The sequence below is a fragment of the Rhopilema esculentum genome, chromosome 11 (assembly GCF_057945365.1).
Source record: "Rhopilema esculentum isolate cy_ngs chromosome 11, ASM5794536v1, whole genome shotgun sequence".
Taxonomy (NCBI): Eukaryota; Metazoa; Cnidaria; class Scyphozoa; order Rhizostomeae; family Rhizostomatidae; genus Rhopilema; species Rhopilema esculentum.
The window spans coordinates 9731803-9747440 of record NC_142825.1 but is presented as its reverse complement, the minus strand read 5'-3'; the positions used below and the strand labels follow the sequence as shown (position 1 = coordinate 9747440).

General features: G+C 36.6%; 1 protein-coding gene across 1 annotated transcript; it reads right to left on the bottom strand.

Moving 5' to 3' along the window:
* Positions 1 to 3427: 3427 nt before the first annotated feature.
* LOC135694045 (long-chain fatty acid transport protein 1) lies at positions 3428 to 13911 on the bottom strand. Its single transcript, XM_065212690.2, has 9 exons — positions 13547 to 13911; positions 9566 to 9960; positions 8597 to 8752; positions 7541 to 7610; positions 6957 to 7158; positions 6327 to 6699; positions 5083 to 5238; positions 4161 to 4405; positions 3428 to 3919 (listed from the first exon to the last, which is right to left on the bottom strand). Exons 1-9 carry the CDS (start codon positions 13774 to 13776, stop codon positions 3746 to 3748), a joined length of 2001 nt encoding a protein of 666 aa, XP_065068762.2. The 5' UTR covers positions 13777 to 13911; the 3' UTR covers positions 3428 to 3745.
* Between the last annotated feature and the right edge of the window lie 1727 nt (positions 13912 to 15638).

The following is a 15638-nucleotide window of genomic DNA, read 5'->3' as shown; positions in this document are numbered from 1 at the left end:
GATTCTACATTCGAAGCATGTTGCGCTGCCATGACCCAATCAACATTTGTGTCATATGTTTTCGTGTTAACTTTTAACTATGTGCTCGATTTTAAAAATTTTCTTCCGCGTCGGACCCGACCATGGTGGGTCCTCCTTTGTCACTAAACTTGATCCTTAGCCCAACCCCAGATTCAATTTTGTGCCCGCCGCCTCTGTCCGATTCAATAGTGCGATTCAATGCTTGAAACTTTCAAGTTGTTGAAAAAAACTAAGAATAACAAACTTGAACCATGTTTGTATATCATACATGATATATGCGATGACACTAGGCTGATAAAATCGACCATAAGCAGTGGCGAAATGGACAAAGGTTACCTTTAGTTACTAGAAATAGCTCTTGCTAGTACTGCCCGCAAACAATTAGTTCCTTGATAATGATTGTTTTGAAAATGTAGGTCAGGATATTCGAAGAAGACACCATCTTGGGTTTTCACAATTCTATAAAAACAGCTGCTCTAGTTGAAGCTAAACTATTCTTTTTATCAAGAATTTTTGGTTTTCAGTTTGCCTTTGATTTAAGTCCAACGCCCTTTTGAAAATCATGAAGTTTTTCGAGGGTTTGACATTTATTTTTCGATAATCACGACAATCATAACTTTTGCTCGTACGGTCTCGAGTTTTTGGGAGAAAAGTGTGGCATTCGACTGGTTTTGATTCCCAAAACTTCGAATCAAAACTTCCATCCATTGCGAAGAACCGAGCTGTGATGCAGCACCGTTTTCGTGCCAAAAAACCGAAGGCCTTTAACAGAGTCTTGGCAGAGCAACGCTCCGAAGATAATTCCCTTCCGCACAAAGAGGTGGCGGTTAACGACCTCCTCGACAAAGCCGATTGATTGACAATGAAATTGATTGACAGTTGTCATGGCAGCAGAAAAGTGACAAAATCTGCTGAAAAAGTGCTGACAACATGAACTGAAGCTTCCATATGCTACTTATACGCGGGGCAGACTATAAGCCCTTCACTCGCGCGCTATCGCGCGCGAGTTGCGGGCAAAAAACTAAGGAGCTCGAAACAATAATTTGCTCTACCTTATTTTACTCTGAAGCTGGTATTCTGGATATAATAAATGAGTAGCCTGTATGAAACATCAGTGTAATTGAATAAAATGTCTTTTGATTAGTATTTTATGTTTTGCCTACCGTATTTCCTCGAAAATAGGCCGACTCTCGAAAATGAGCCAATTCAAAATAGCTTGATATTTTACCGAACCACGATCGAGGAGGTCAAATGTTAGGATTACATAACTTTTCCATTCATATTTGCATTTTTAGTCAAACCTTTTTTATGAAACTTTGGATTCAAGTTGCAAAAATCGATTTCCCTTCTAGAAACACATGCTTTATATAACCACGATATTCTGTGACGATATATAGATAGGGCGCAAAAATCGACTTGGCCACCTCCAGGGAAAACATAGCCACCCCGCCACTGCTCTGCGTACCCTGGGTACTGCTCTGCGGTGCCTGTAATCAGCATAATCACCATAATTCGTGTGTTAGACGCTAGTCAAATTCTGCCTGGTTTCCACATGGTTCCCTCTGTTCAGAATATTGAGCGAGCGCACTACACCGAGCGCACAAGGGTGCATCTGATCTTCCAAGGAGTCGTATTTTAGTTAAATTCAGCTTCTCAAATGAAATTTTAGGTGTTTTTTAAACTGTTGCAGCGTGGAGAGTTTTCTGATGGTGGAAGGGTTGTCGTTCTAAACTTTTAGACCCAAATAGTACAACCTTTTTTCGATTACTTAAGATTAAACATAGGAATGTGAATACCCATGCAGTTTCTTATTCTATAACTTGGGTATGTGTTGCTTTATGTCCATACCAAAGGCTCTGGTTGCAGACCTTATTCATCATCTTATAGGTAATCATCTATCGATCAAAGTTGATTAGCTGCACAACCGTCATTCAGTTACTTGTCCATGAAAAATCGCTAAGTAGTTCAACTCATCTACAGCCCCCTCCCCCCACACCTAGCCCCACCCTGCTTTATTCAATGTTGATATCTCTGCTTTTAAAAAAGATATGCAGCAAATTTTAATGCAGAGGCAGGGCCGTCGCTAGCGGGGGGGGGGTGCGGGGGGTGCGGCACCCCCCCTAGAAAATTCTTGTCGGCAAATTAGAGTTTTGTCGGGTTTTACTTTAGAAGTTCTCAATGCGATAGCTTTAGCAAAAAGTTTGGATAAGATGAGGATAAGTCCGAAGAAGTATCACCCAAAAACCTTCAGCAATTCAAAATAGGTACAGATGGTGTTATGGGTGTCACGGAGGGGCAAATGTCCACCAAAAATTTCAAATGACTCCCTGTCGGCAGCCGGAGTCTAGAATCTTATGTCCAATATCCAGGGCGACCTAATTTCTACCTAAAGTTTGGGGACAAAGTTTATTGAAAAACTCTGAACGTTGATCCTGGAAGTACTGGAAGCCACTGTAAGCAGGGCTGCCGAGGGGAGCAAGGGGGCAAAGTGCCTCAGGGCCTTCAGGTTGATGGGGCCTCAAATAGTAATGAACTCCATTTTAAGAATGAAATCAATGAAACATAGAAGAAGTATGCCAAAAAATAGATAGAAGTTTTAAACGGTTGCAAGAAATGACTGCCAGAAATATTCTGAAATGCATTTTAAAACAATCTAAAGGGCGTGGTCGCAAAAAATTTCTGCTCGTTCTTCTCGCAGGGGCCCCGTCTTTCGGGTTTCCTTCAAGGCCTTCGAAACCTCTTGGCGGTCCTATTAGTAAGATCTATTCATACAAACTAAGTACCGTCACTCTAAAATTGAAGCGATGATTGACCAACGAGAACATACTCTTTGATAAACAAAATCAATTGCGTCAAAATACCACACCCAAAAATTGAAATACCTTGGGCCACGCCCTATTTCATCGGCAAATTTGTGACTGGCACCCCCCTAAGTGAAAGTGATTAGCGACGGCCCTGTGCAGAGGGAAGGTATATAATTGATTATAGATGCGTGCTACTCTGAATTTGCTTAGGGGTTTGTCATATCAGCTACGCCAAACATCGTAGGTCAGTTGAGACATCAGCGATCGAGAGACGTAGAGACATTTCAACGGGATATAATGGCTGTTATAAAATTCGAGACCGCCGTTTTGCTTTACTATTTGTGCTATTGTATCAACACAAACACAGAAAAATACACAACATGCATGGCTTCTAAATGCAACTTTTTGAATTAAACCGACAATCCCTTCAAGATGCACCAAATAAACAAATATATCGTGTCTTTGCTCCCTGATTTCCATTTAACCATACCTGGATCGCCAGTATAACAAAGAAAGGCTGTGCTTTTATAGACAAATCGCACAACTAAATGATATCGTTACTCTAAATCTCCCCACAAAGAGTTTCATAATAAAGACGCAAATAACCCAAAAAAAGATTTTAATTGCGCTAAAAATGAGAACAGCAGGAAGTTCAAATTAAAAAATAGAAAACTAAAGATTGAGCCTACAGTCTAAATCGCAATGCAGTTTCATTGACGATGAGTCGTCTTTAAACGTCATACTGAGCATTATTAAATAGCTCCTACCTGAATATTTATGTTATTATTATGTTCTTTCGAGTAAAAACCGACACACTCAAAACAAATGCAACATACGACTAGAAATTGCACTCTGGAAATAAGGGGCCTGAGAAAGATTCCAGAGAGTAAAAAATATTAAGCATACTAACATCAAAATATTCAGAGTCGTATTTTGCAGTTAAGAAGCTGCTTGTAAACTGCTGTATTCAGCACCTCATATGTTTGGGTTTTTTGATCAAAAAAGTACAATGCATCTCCTTTTACTTTACTGGGATCAAACCCATCCTTTCTTAGCTGAACTTTCTGGTATTTGAAAGTGCCAGTTGTTGATATCTAAAAGCAGAATGAGTTGCAGATTAAAATACATAAATGGTTGGTTGTGTGCAAAAAATGATGAGGAAGATGATTATTATTATTATTATGATATCGATGATTGATTATGATGATAACGGTAAGGAGAATCATCATGATTGATGATGACTGATGGTGGTTGCGGACAGGTAGACGTGAAAGATGACTGATAATCATCACGATGGTGATGACGAAATTATTTGAAATGAAAGTCGCTACTTACTTCCTGTTGTTTGCGAATAAAAACAGGCCTTGCGTATGCAGGTAGTGACTTTTGCATCGGCTCCAGTAGTTCGTTGAGATCAATCTGATTATCAGGGTCCGCAATTGCAGCCATTCCTGCTTTTCCCTCTGTGCCAGGGACATTCACCCCATAGACAACAACATCCCTCAGACCGAGAATCTTGCCAATAATCGATTCAACTTCTGCAGTTGAGACATTTTCGCCTTTCCAGCGAAACGTGTCGCCTGTTCAAAAAATACAGAACTTCAAATAGAACCCAATGATTCCTTGCTCAATGAGACTTTGGCAGCGTGCAAAGTGAAAAAATAACTTGAAATAATAAAATCAAAAGGTATGATAAGGGAAGTTTATCAAAAGGTATGATAAGTAATAACAATGTACAAAAACTTGTATGATAAATAAAATGATTTAAATACATGAAATGAAAATTAGCCTTCTTAGCATCGACAACCTGGGCGAGCTGCTAAAGGGTAAAAATAATAACGAAATTCCGCTGCATGTTGAACAAGGCCAAAGCTGCACTAGATATGTTAAAATGATACGCTCAACAAGAGGGTGAATTGGACAAACAGGCAGGCAGAAAGTCGATTTCCAAAGTCGTGAGCACGCACTAATTATTTTTGGGGATAGCATAGTAAAATGGAGAAACGGTTGAATAGGCTTAATTTTGGTTGTAAAATTGTGAAAATCTTGTGTAATGATTGGTAATGACGGAAAACCGGGAGAAAATAGATGTGATCAGAGCAGTCAGCCAGTCAAAGATTTCATGGCTATGTTCTACTGAAAGGCTATACCTAAACATAAAGCATATAACTATGCTTTACATAAACTACGGGAAGACAGTGAGCTTGATGTGCAAGGCGGTGGCAACGAAAGTAAGTCTTTTTGTACAAACAGCTACCTGTGCGATCGTGGAAGAAGAAATAGCCATACTCGTCCTGGTAGAGAATGTCTCCAGTCAAAAAACAAGAATCACCATGAGTAAATATATCGTGGACAATCTTCTTTGATGTTGCTTGTTTGTTAAGGTATCCGTCAAACTTTCGTAATGGGTCATCTGTGAATAGAAAAGAGAAGAAAATATTTAAAGACAAATGCAGGTGCTGCATACCCGTTCAAAGACATCCTTTATCATCCTTTCGAGAGAAGTAATTCGCTATACTATGTTGAAAATTTAACAAAAAACAGTTTTTCTGTACTTGTACTTGCTTTAACCTAATGCAAAACAAATAGCAATATGTCTTACAAGAATTCAACTCACACAGTGCAAATGAGGATAAACGAAATCATCATTCGTGTCATTGTCAATTGAACTTTTAATAAATTTGAAATTTCAGTTCGGCAGAAATGTTGAAAATATTAGAGGACCTATAACCTATGTTCTTTGTTCTATTATTAAACTTATCATGTTGTTTAAAGACAGTACCACAAGAATCTCATTTTCAGGTAAAAGTCATATCGCATATTATATTTCAGCTAAGTTGTAAAATGTTTCGTTTTTTTCGCATGAAAGTCGCTTGACGCTTTTACCAAGTTAGTTTTTATCGCCAAAGAGCTCGCACAGTCGGGAATTTCCAACAGAAAATCATCGGGATATATAGCAACTAACATTAATTGGTTTAAGTATCGAACTGACGACAGTCAGAATAAAAAATTCCATCAAATTGTAGCAAGTGGAAATATAATTACTTTGACCAAGGAAGTGACACAGCTTGATGCAACCGTTTGTGAGTCTCGAAGTTTGTTGTCACAAGTGATTGAAATGAGATATGGATAGTTCCAAAAGAGTATAGAGGGACTCTAGCCCCAGTGATCTATAAAGGGCATATTGTTAAAATATCCTAGCATTCTGTGAGATGATATTTGAAAGTCATTGCAATATCAATGGAGAATGGCTCATCCAGAAGAGGGAAAAATTAGATTTCGAAAAGAAATTGCCCCTAGATCCACCTTTTCAGCCCCCCCCCCCCGCCCTCTACATAATTTTCATGTCGCTACGCCACTGAAATTTTGAATATCATTCTTATTTGTAGAACTTTCTTCTAAGGAGTATTTTTACCCCCTTGAAGAGTTTTTTCCTATATAATCAGATAAAAGTATTTCTTGTCAACTATAAATAAAAAATAAGCAAAAAACATAACTCACTGTTCTTAATCTTTCCAATCATCTCCCCAGGCTCGTTATATCCACAAGGAATCGCGAGGCCGTCAGCTCCTCTCAGCAGTTCACCAGTAACTTCATCAACCTTAAAAAGCTTCAAAGGGAAGAACCAGGGAGCCAAAACTGAATTAAACCCAACAGCCGCTTTCTTATTATCAATATTAAGAACGTTTGCGTTTCCTTCTGTTGAACCGTAGAACTCGCCAATCTGTTTGATATTGAAACGTGTTTGGAACTCTTCCCAAATCTGTGGCCTGAGTCCGTTACCAAGGGCAAGACGTAGCTTGTGACTTTTGTCCGAGTCTCTTGGTGGCTGTGCCAACATATATCGACATGTTTCACCAATATAATGTGTTAGCTTAACAGAAAAAAAAATAGGATCAATGAAAACACCCAAAAATGCCAAATGTGAAACTGGGCACCAACATACACAGCGAATGTTATGTTATGATTAGGGATGCTATGATTGACTAAAAAGAAACGGTAATAAAGAAGCAGGAGACATTATACTTCTTTTTAATTTTCGGATACCCCAAATAAAGAGCAAGTTATAAAATCACCACACTCTAAGTTCTTACATCTAATGCCTGGTATTAACATTGAAAAGCAACTTACAGTTGCTCCATACTTTCCACAATCTTCAAAGAATTTGCTGGCTGAGAACTTATTTCGAATAGCTGCAGTATTTCCAATTAAAAGTGTCATGCCTATGCCAACAATACCACCGTTGGAATGATACAAAGGCAATGGTATGTAGTTGACATCATTGCTAGTGACATTGAAACAAGTACCCAGACCATAGCTCATATAAAAGAACCTAGAACAGAACAATACATGCTATTAGAAGGTTAAAACGTTTTTTCGCATTAGAGTTAAGAAAAGGACGTAAGGTTTGGCAAGGTGAACAATATTCTGGACAAGTTTAACAGGAATGAAGTGTGCTTCATATTATAAACTGCAGCCATATAGAACTGGTATGTTACTTTGCCACAAAGGAAAGTAATCAAAGCTGACTGATTTAATCAAAGCAAAATGTTATTTTATTCTTTTCAGGGCATCATTCTTTTCCAAAAATACAAGTAACTATTTTATGCTAAATGCACACCTCTCACTGTACAGATGCTAAAATCTGGGGTTGTACTCCAGATGAATAAAAAATGCATAAAATGTAAATATATACAAATGTTAACAAAAATTACCTCCCATGTTTGATTACTGCTGCTTTAGGGAGGCCTGTGGTTCCAGAAGTGTAGATGTACATGAGCTTATCTACAAGAAAAGTATTGAAAAATTAAATACAACTTAAACTATTAATATCACAATATATTTTTATTCGTATAAAATATTGAACTACATTCTACTTTACTTTATAATTACTAAACAATGACACAAGGATGATACCATGGGGAGCAGAAAACCATACCAATATCAATGACTTTGCCATGGCCAATACAAAAAGACAGGCAATTTTAACCAAAACACAAACAAAAGTGGCTAAACTAAAGCAGCTTCAAACAATATGTGTTAATATACAGGTGCTTGCAGTAAAAAGTGTTTAGGATGGATCTTCCATTTTCTACCCAAAAAGGAAGGGTTTCAGGAAATACATGAAGAATATTTGGTCTTGGAAATAACATCGATTTTAATTTTTTCAGACTGCTTCCATGAGGGCTACGTCAAGCAGAAACCAAAATAACAGAATTGTAAGCCCAAAATGATATCAAAATATATGAAAATTACATGACACCATAAAATATACGAACATAAAGTCTAAAGACCAATATACTATTTAGAATAGCCAACACAGCAAAGAAAAGCTTAAGAGGCATCTTTATGTTTTCGACATAAATCATTGTAATTGGCTTGGATCCAGTTTTAATCCAAATTTGACAATCAGTAAGACAGCATTATCAGTAAGACATTTTTGAGTTTTTAGTTATTTTAAGACTCATTGCTAACAATGGGCCTTTGCGAGTGTGGTGACGATCCAAACAATGGCAGTAAACTTCTAAGGATTAACCAAAATTGATTTCAAACTGTCTAGAGATGCATTATGAGATGCTTTCGTAGCGCAATGGCTCATTGTTAGCAATGAGTCTTTAAACGTTTAGACTCTAGCTTCAAAAGAAAAGAGAAACATAAAGATGCCTCTTTTCTTTGCCAAATTGGCTATTCTATTTACTATAAAGCTGCACTTCCCAAGATCTGAATAAATTATCTGTATGCAATGTTATAAAAAGCAAATAATGCTGTACCAAAGAAAGATCTATTTTTTGGTTCTGGAGGTTTAGAAGTTGCACTCTGTTGCAAGAGATTTTCCAAATTTGAACTTCCAGGAATGTTGGAGTCATCACCAACACAGTAGAACTGCAACTCCTTGTCAAGAGAATCTTTTACCTCAGAAATTGCCTCTTCAAAAAACAACCATTAAGAATTTAAGAATAACAACAAAAGAAAATGGGACTGTTAGCTTGATCAGGTCTAACAAATAGTACTCCTTGCTTAATTTTTTTTTACTTTATCTAGACTTTTCTTATACAAGTATCCAATTTACTTATTTGCGTACTTGAAAAATTATGGCTTTTCTCCACCCTTTTACCTAAATATATTAAATGGATATCTTTCGTATGGTCTTTTCAAGAATATTCCTATGTAGCAATTCCCTACCTAAACTCTTCATTTGTAAAAAGTCATTTTGGTAAAAAGCTATAAAGCTATAATGCAGGAAATCTTACTGCCATATATAACCATTGGCAGATAGGCAATATTGAAACAAGATGCAAATGGAAACTGAACCTCCCAATTGTACAGTTAAAGTAAAGATTTAGAAAACAATCAACCTTCTTGCACCTTTCAGAATTACCATCTGTATTGCACAAATTTTCTCAATACTTTCAAAGTTAAAATCACTGAAGCCACTAGTAACTACCAGTTCCTTGAAATGAATTAAATGCAATCCACACAAAAAATGAAATTGATTTCTTTATGCTATATTTTCAAGGCTTGAAGCTGTGTTAAAACAGAATAATTTCATAACCAGGATTTCAGATTTTTACTTAAAAACCCAAACATACAAACAAAAAGACCATCTTTTAAAATAAACACCATGCAAAAGTTGTGACAAAAATTGTTCTGTGATTTTATATTGAATTGCACTTAGCTATTCAGATAGGGTGACAATAATTAGTATATAAATAGAAAAATTTATAAAAAGGGGCACATACCTGATAACGACTTGCTGTAAATGACACTCTTTGCACCTGATATATTTATACAATGAGCTAATGATTCACCTCTCAGATTGAAATTGATTAATGCAGAAATGACTCCTATTTTTGACAGTCCAAGCCAATAGCAAACATACTCAGGAGAGGAGGCCATGAAAATTGCTACAACATCATCTTTCTGATAATTTGCTCCATAAAATACATTTCCTAATTTGTTAGCTAGCTGATCTGCCTCAGAGAATGTCATTGTTTTCCCAGTATCCACATCAATGAAGGCTGTCTTGTTGGGATACTTATCAACAATGGTGGTAGTAAAAATGTTTCCAATTGTTTCATTATTCCTATTATGCCTTGCCATTACTCTCTTTACATGTATAAGTGTCAAGATACCACTGAAATGCAAAGAAACAAATCATTTTATACTTCTTGAATCTAAACAAATCCTAAAAGAAATTCTTCTGACTCAAAGTCAAATGCAGATGCAGAGAACTTATTGACTGACTCGTCAGATAAGAACCCTCTATTTCAGTGAATTAGAAACTCCCTATCAGTCTTTCCCAGGTGAAAAGTCTTGCAGGATCCCACAAGAAAGGTCTTGCAGGGTCCCACAGGATCCAGTGGTGAAGGATCCTAGACTTTTAGGATCCTGGACAAGATCCTACCAAGATCCTGCACGATCCTGTGTGTATAGGACAAACACAATTTAAGATCTTACACAAGATCAAATAAAAATATTGAAGGATTCTTAAACAAGGTATTGAATAGGATCTTGCGAGGATCCAGAGTGACATTGTAGGATCTAACAAGAATTAAATAAGGATCTTACACATAACGATTCTAAGATCCTATTGGATTGTGCTATTCTGTCAGGACCTTGAATATAAAGATAGGATCCTGTAGAATCTTAAACAGGACCCTGTTACATTCTGACCAGGATCCTTATAGCATCTTGAATCCTAAGCAGTTGTGTAGTGCTATCAAAATAACAAGGGGGCTATTGCACAAAATGTTGCAAAAACAATAGAAAAAACAGAAATTTTCCAAGTTTTTTGGCATCAACAAGGAGGACTCAGCCCCTAGCACTACACCCCTGATCCTAAGTGTATATCAATCGATTTCGTTGACTATTTATGCAGCAAAGCACAAGAAAAACAAAACATGTGCATTATATCAATCTCTGTTGATTGTAAATACCATGCCCTTTTGTTTTGCTTAATCAAATACATTTCAAAATTATTTCTTCAAGTCATTTTCTTATTCGCTTAAAAAAATTTACTATGGTTAGGCATACTCTTTTTAGGCTGGATTAATTTCATCTTTAAAATGGAACTCATTACTTTATGTGGTCCCTTAGATGCTAGATCTTGAGTCTCTGTTGTAGTTTGCTTCCTCCTCCAAGGTGCGGTACCCCCCAACAACTTGTCCATCAGCACAGTAAGGATTTTAGCTGGGCATTTGTTATGCAAGCTTCTCTTCAACATTTCTGCATAGTTGAACTTTCAAAGTATGGCACTAGAATAAACTTTGTAACAGAAACGAATAAAAGAAGAATACAAGAGTATTCATTTTTTGACCACACCCGTCGAGTGAGACACGCCCTTTCTTGTCTGCAAAAATCGCCTTTTCACCCCTCCAAACAATTTTTTTGGCTCCACCTCTGTCTTTTCCCCTACTCTTGGGGGCCCTGGGTATGTTCAGGCTATCAATTTTCTCTTTATGCAGTTCAAAAAGTTTAAAGTCTGTCTAAAAGGCATAGCATTTTTTTATTAAAGGTTTAAGTACCAGTTTTATGATAGAGCAGCTTTCTATTTTATTACTGCACAAAACCGTTTTTCACTGCAAAAAATGGTTATCATTGCACCTCAGATCAGATATGCTGTCAGGTAAAAATGACTATAGAAAACAATGTTGAACTGGAAAGAATATTTTTTAAATAACAACTTCTGGTATATCTTGTTTTCAACCTATTCAAAATCAGGGACTTTGAAGGGGTGATCATGCAACCACTGTTCTGGTACAGAGATTCATAAACTGTGACAACCATTGATAAGGAATTGCATAGTCACATGTCTTTTTAACCAACCAATCAAAGAACACTTTGCAGTCCAGCAGGTCACATTTTGACTGAGACAATCTGTCAGAGAGTATTTTTAATTAGAGTCTGTCCTAAAACACACAGCTGCTAAAACAAATAAAAAGGCCAAGAGAAGGTAACCTGTGCCCCAGACCCCTAACTTGAAAGTAGAGGGTCTGTGTAACCAAGAGCAAAAAAGGAACCTGGGACAATTAATTATTGGGAAATTTCTGTTTATAGGTAGAGGTCATTTTCTGCTGTTTGAAGGCAAAGCATTTTGTCTACTTATCTATTTGCAAATCGACTCGACTGCTTTCCAAGTAAATTATACCTTCGATTCCTGCTGTAGATTCACCCTTCCCCTGGGCATTGCCGTAAATACAATCACATTGGTCCCACAACTCCTTTAATGCTACATTTTGGTGGTTATGGTCACAACGAAGTTCTTCAAATCTTTTTCCCAACAAGTAATCTGTATCGTACCATCACAACTGTCTTGCAATATGATTCTTCTTCTTGCATAATTACTCAAATCTGTGATAAGCATGCAAATAATTCAATTCAATCCTTGCATGCAATTTTGCCCTCAGTTACATAGACCTTCCACTTTCAAGTTAGGAGTCTGGAGCACAGGCTAAGAAAAGGGAGTTCAACATTTAACTTACGTTGACATTTAGTTTGAATGATTTTATATACACAACTGATTTTATATACACATCTTTAATAAAAATGGAAGCTTAGTGGGTATGGTCATAGGTGTGGCCAAAGGTGGTGTCATGAGTGTGGCTTCTAGAAGTAACCTACAGCACAGCATCCTTCCTATGACATCTCTACCCCAACCAAAGTATGGCTTCATATGAATGCATTAGAACATTATAAATGAATTTTCCATTTGAATTCTACATCTAAACCCCCCTCCCCCCATTTAATGTTGAATATATGTCTTCAAAGCACAAGTGATAGAACTACTAATCCAACATTGATTCAGGGCAGAAGAGAGGATTCAAATTGACAGGGGCATTGTTTAGAAGAAAATTTCAAAAGTTGTATTTTGTGTCAAAAATTTGTAAGGGATTGTAAATCAAAACAAGGAAAATTGAGAGCAACTTAGTATAAGTCATGAGACCAAGAGAAAGCATCACATCTTGTGAGCCAGAAAGTTTTTCTGGAAAACCAAGAGTAGCTTTGAGCTATGTATGTAGTTTTTCCCTTTTTGCTCTGATGAAGCCCCATGTGCCAGGGCGAAATATCAGCCATAGTTAATTTACATGTGTTTATTGTTGTTTGTTCTCATTGCGTTGCAGTGTTCCTTTTTTACTACATTTTTACTACATTTCTCATTTCCAACAAGAAAACCCAGCATTCTTTTCAATCCCGAATGAAGGGTACAGCAGTTTCTAACGTTTCAGGTGTGCAAAAGCAAATTTTGAAATGTGCAAGTGTGCACATTGGTGAAAGTAATTGATGTTACAAGTAAGCATTTTACAATTGTAGATGGAGAGTAGTAGATGGAGAGTTAGCATTTTACAAGTTTGAACAATGGTGTGCATTTAATATATGCACACGGATACCAATTATACATCAAAAAAGTTTCATGATAAACTAATATGAAATGAGAAGAATTCAATAATTTAACACCAACAAAAAACCCTCATCTCAAACAGCCACAGCACACCTTTTATCAGGAGTCCAGGACCATTTTAGAAAAAACATCGCGGGTGAGTTTTTGCCCTACTGTGCAGCCTAGTTTTCAATAAATTTCATTAAAAAAGGTGGATAAATCCACTGCTTAATAAATTTTGACACCCTCCAGATCATAGTGAAAAATGCAGCAAAATAAATCTAGTAAATGTCATTGATGGAATTTTCAAATCAGGGCGAGACCAGGAGAAGTACATACAAACCTTAGATCACGCGGTAATGTTTGTAAGACGATCAGCAGATATCTCCACCCACCGCTTCCAAGGTAAAACGCTGTTCCGAAGGTAACAGCAATAGCAGGGAAATAAAACCATGGTAGGCGTAAAAATCCATTCAAGAATGAGCAAATTCCCAAGAATGCAAATGCCTTGTAGGCAAGCATGTTTCTACGAAAGTGTCTCAGGAATCTCTTCCACAATGAAATTCTAACCATGTGCTTGTGAAATGAACTTTGGTTGAGAAACCCTCTCAGCGAATTGCTCTTTGAGCCCTAAAGGATAAGAGGCATTCAACAACCTTTCGATTGCGCCAAAGCATCTGATGAACTTTGAACTGCCATAATAAACCATTGTACCATTTTGCTAATGTTGTTGCTGTTGATGCTGTTGTTGTTGTTGTGTGGGTGGTTCCGATGAGGTGTTTCGACCATAATGGTTTCGACCAAAGACTTTTGTAGGTTCAATGTTTGAGGTCAGTGGTTTCGACCGATCTCTGGGTTTCGACCAGAGCCGATTCGGAGCCTCGCATCCATGCTCTACATCCATGAAACCAAAGAAATGGCTTTTGATTTTTAAAAGATGGTAATTTTCAAATCAATGGCTATTTTCTTCACTGGCTATAATTTTCAAATCAATGGCTATTGCACATTAATGTTTAGTGATAAGTGGCGGATTCAGACTATTGCTTAAACATCATGACAGATATCTTAGATTTAAGGATGCTTGCTACTTAATCAGCACAAACTATATCCCCCCAAACAAATATTTTCTTTATTCAAGCCGTTCTTACCTAAACATAAAGGATTCAGCGAAGCTTACACTTAAAGAGGGCAGCAGGTGAAGCAGAGTCAAGAAAACATCACGGTTCCGCGGCCACTGGTCGGAGAAAGGTTGTAGAAACAAAAAGAGTTAAGGAAGTGTAAAATTCTGATATTCTGACACAAATTGTTGTTGTTTATTGTAAATTTCTGACAAAATTAATTGTTTGATTGATTGACTGAGCAAATAAATTACACATTTGACACACAAAATCCATTCCTTTTGTTCCATCCAAAGCTAAGACTTTCTGTCAATATAATATTAATACTTTGGTACTAAACAACCTTACGCCTGTTACGCTAGATACATACTCTCACAAGCACTGTTACGCCATATGTTACGAAACTGTTACGAAAGAAATCGTTTGCAGAGAGAAACCAAGGGAGGAAGACTGTCTTGTATTGTAGTGATGAAGGTTTTTTGTTTTTAGAAATTCTTGTCATAGGTTAGTGTAGTTATTTTCTTTATCAATTTGAAACGTGAATTTTGCTGTTTCAAGCTTGTAAAGTTTGTCATAGTTCAAGAGTTGTAAAGTTTGTAAAAATTCAAAGTTTGCGGAATCCCTCCAAAATTTATGTCAAATATAATTTTTTTGTGTCAAATACGCAGAATTAAAAAATTTGTTCTTTTTTCAAATTTTCAATATTTGGGCGTTTAAATGGGGGTCAAATGTGGCCACCAGTCATTGACAGTATCAAATGCCTTACTGAAATCAAGAAATATACAGCAGGAGGAAAGGCCATTTTCTTTATTGTTAATTATTTGAGATTGAAGCTCTAAGACTGCTAAGGAAATTGACCTATTTTCTTGAAAACCATATTGATGCTTATATATTATCTCATTGATTCCTAAAAATTTTACCAACGAGAAATCAATTTTTCGAGAATTTTGGTAAAAATTAGAAGAATCAAAGAAGGACGATAATAACCATGTTGCAGTTTCGATTTGCTTTTTTATATTGACGTACATTTTGCAAATTTTAACTTATCTGGAAAGACATCTTCTAAAAAAGAGGAGTTGGCTATCACAAAAAAAGTTTCAAAAATAGTTTAGCGAACTAGTTTAATGAGCTTAGTAGGAACATTATAAGAATCATTTGCTTTACTTTCATCAAGATTAGCTATTTTGTCGCTGACTTCCTCTGGAATCACTGGATCAAAAAATACTATTCAAATTCGATTTTGTCAAAAAATCCCTAAAATCTTTTGTAGATGGTTTCATTTGACCCCGTTCACACTGCTCCGTATTCATATGAAAA

Excerpts from the sequence above, each read along its gene's own strand:
- LOC135694045 (XM_065212690.2), bottom strand. The coding sequence starts at position 13,776 with ATGGTTAGAATTTCATTGTGGAAGAGATTCCTGAGACACTTTCGTAGA. Across the intron at positions 5,239-6,326 it reads GATTGGAAAGATTAAGAACA|ATGACCCATTACGAAAGTTT; the intron begins GTGAGTTATGTT and ends TTCTATTCACAG. Across the intron at positions 4,406-5,082 it reads CTTCTTCCACGATCGCACAG|GCGACACGTTTCGCTGGAAA; the intron begins GTAGCTGTTTGT and ends TTTTTTGAACAG.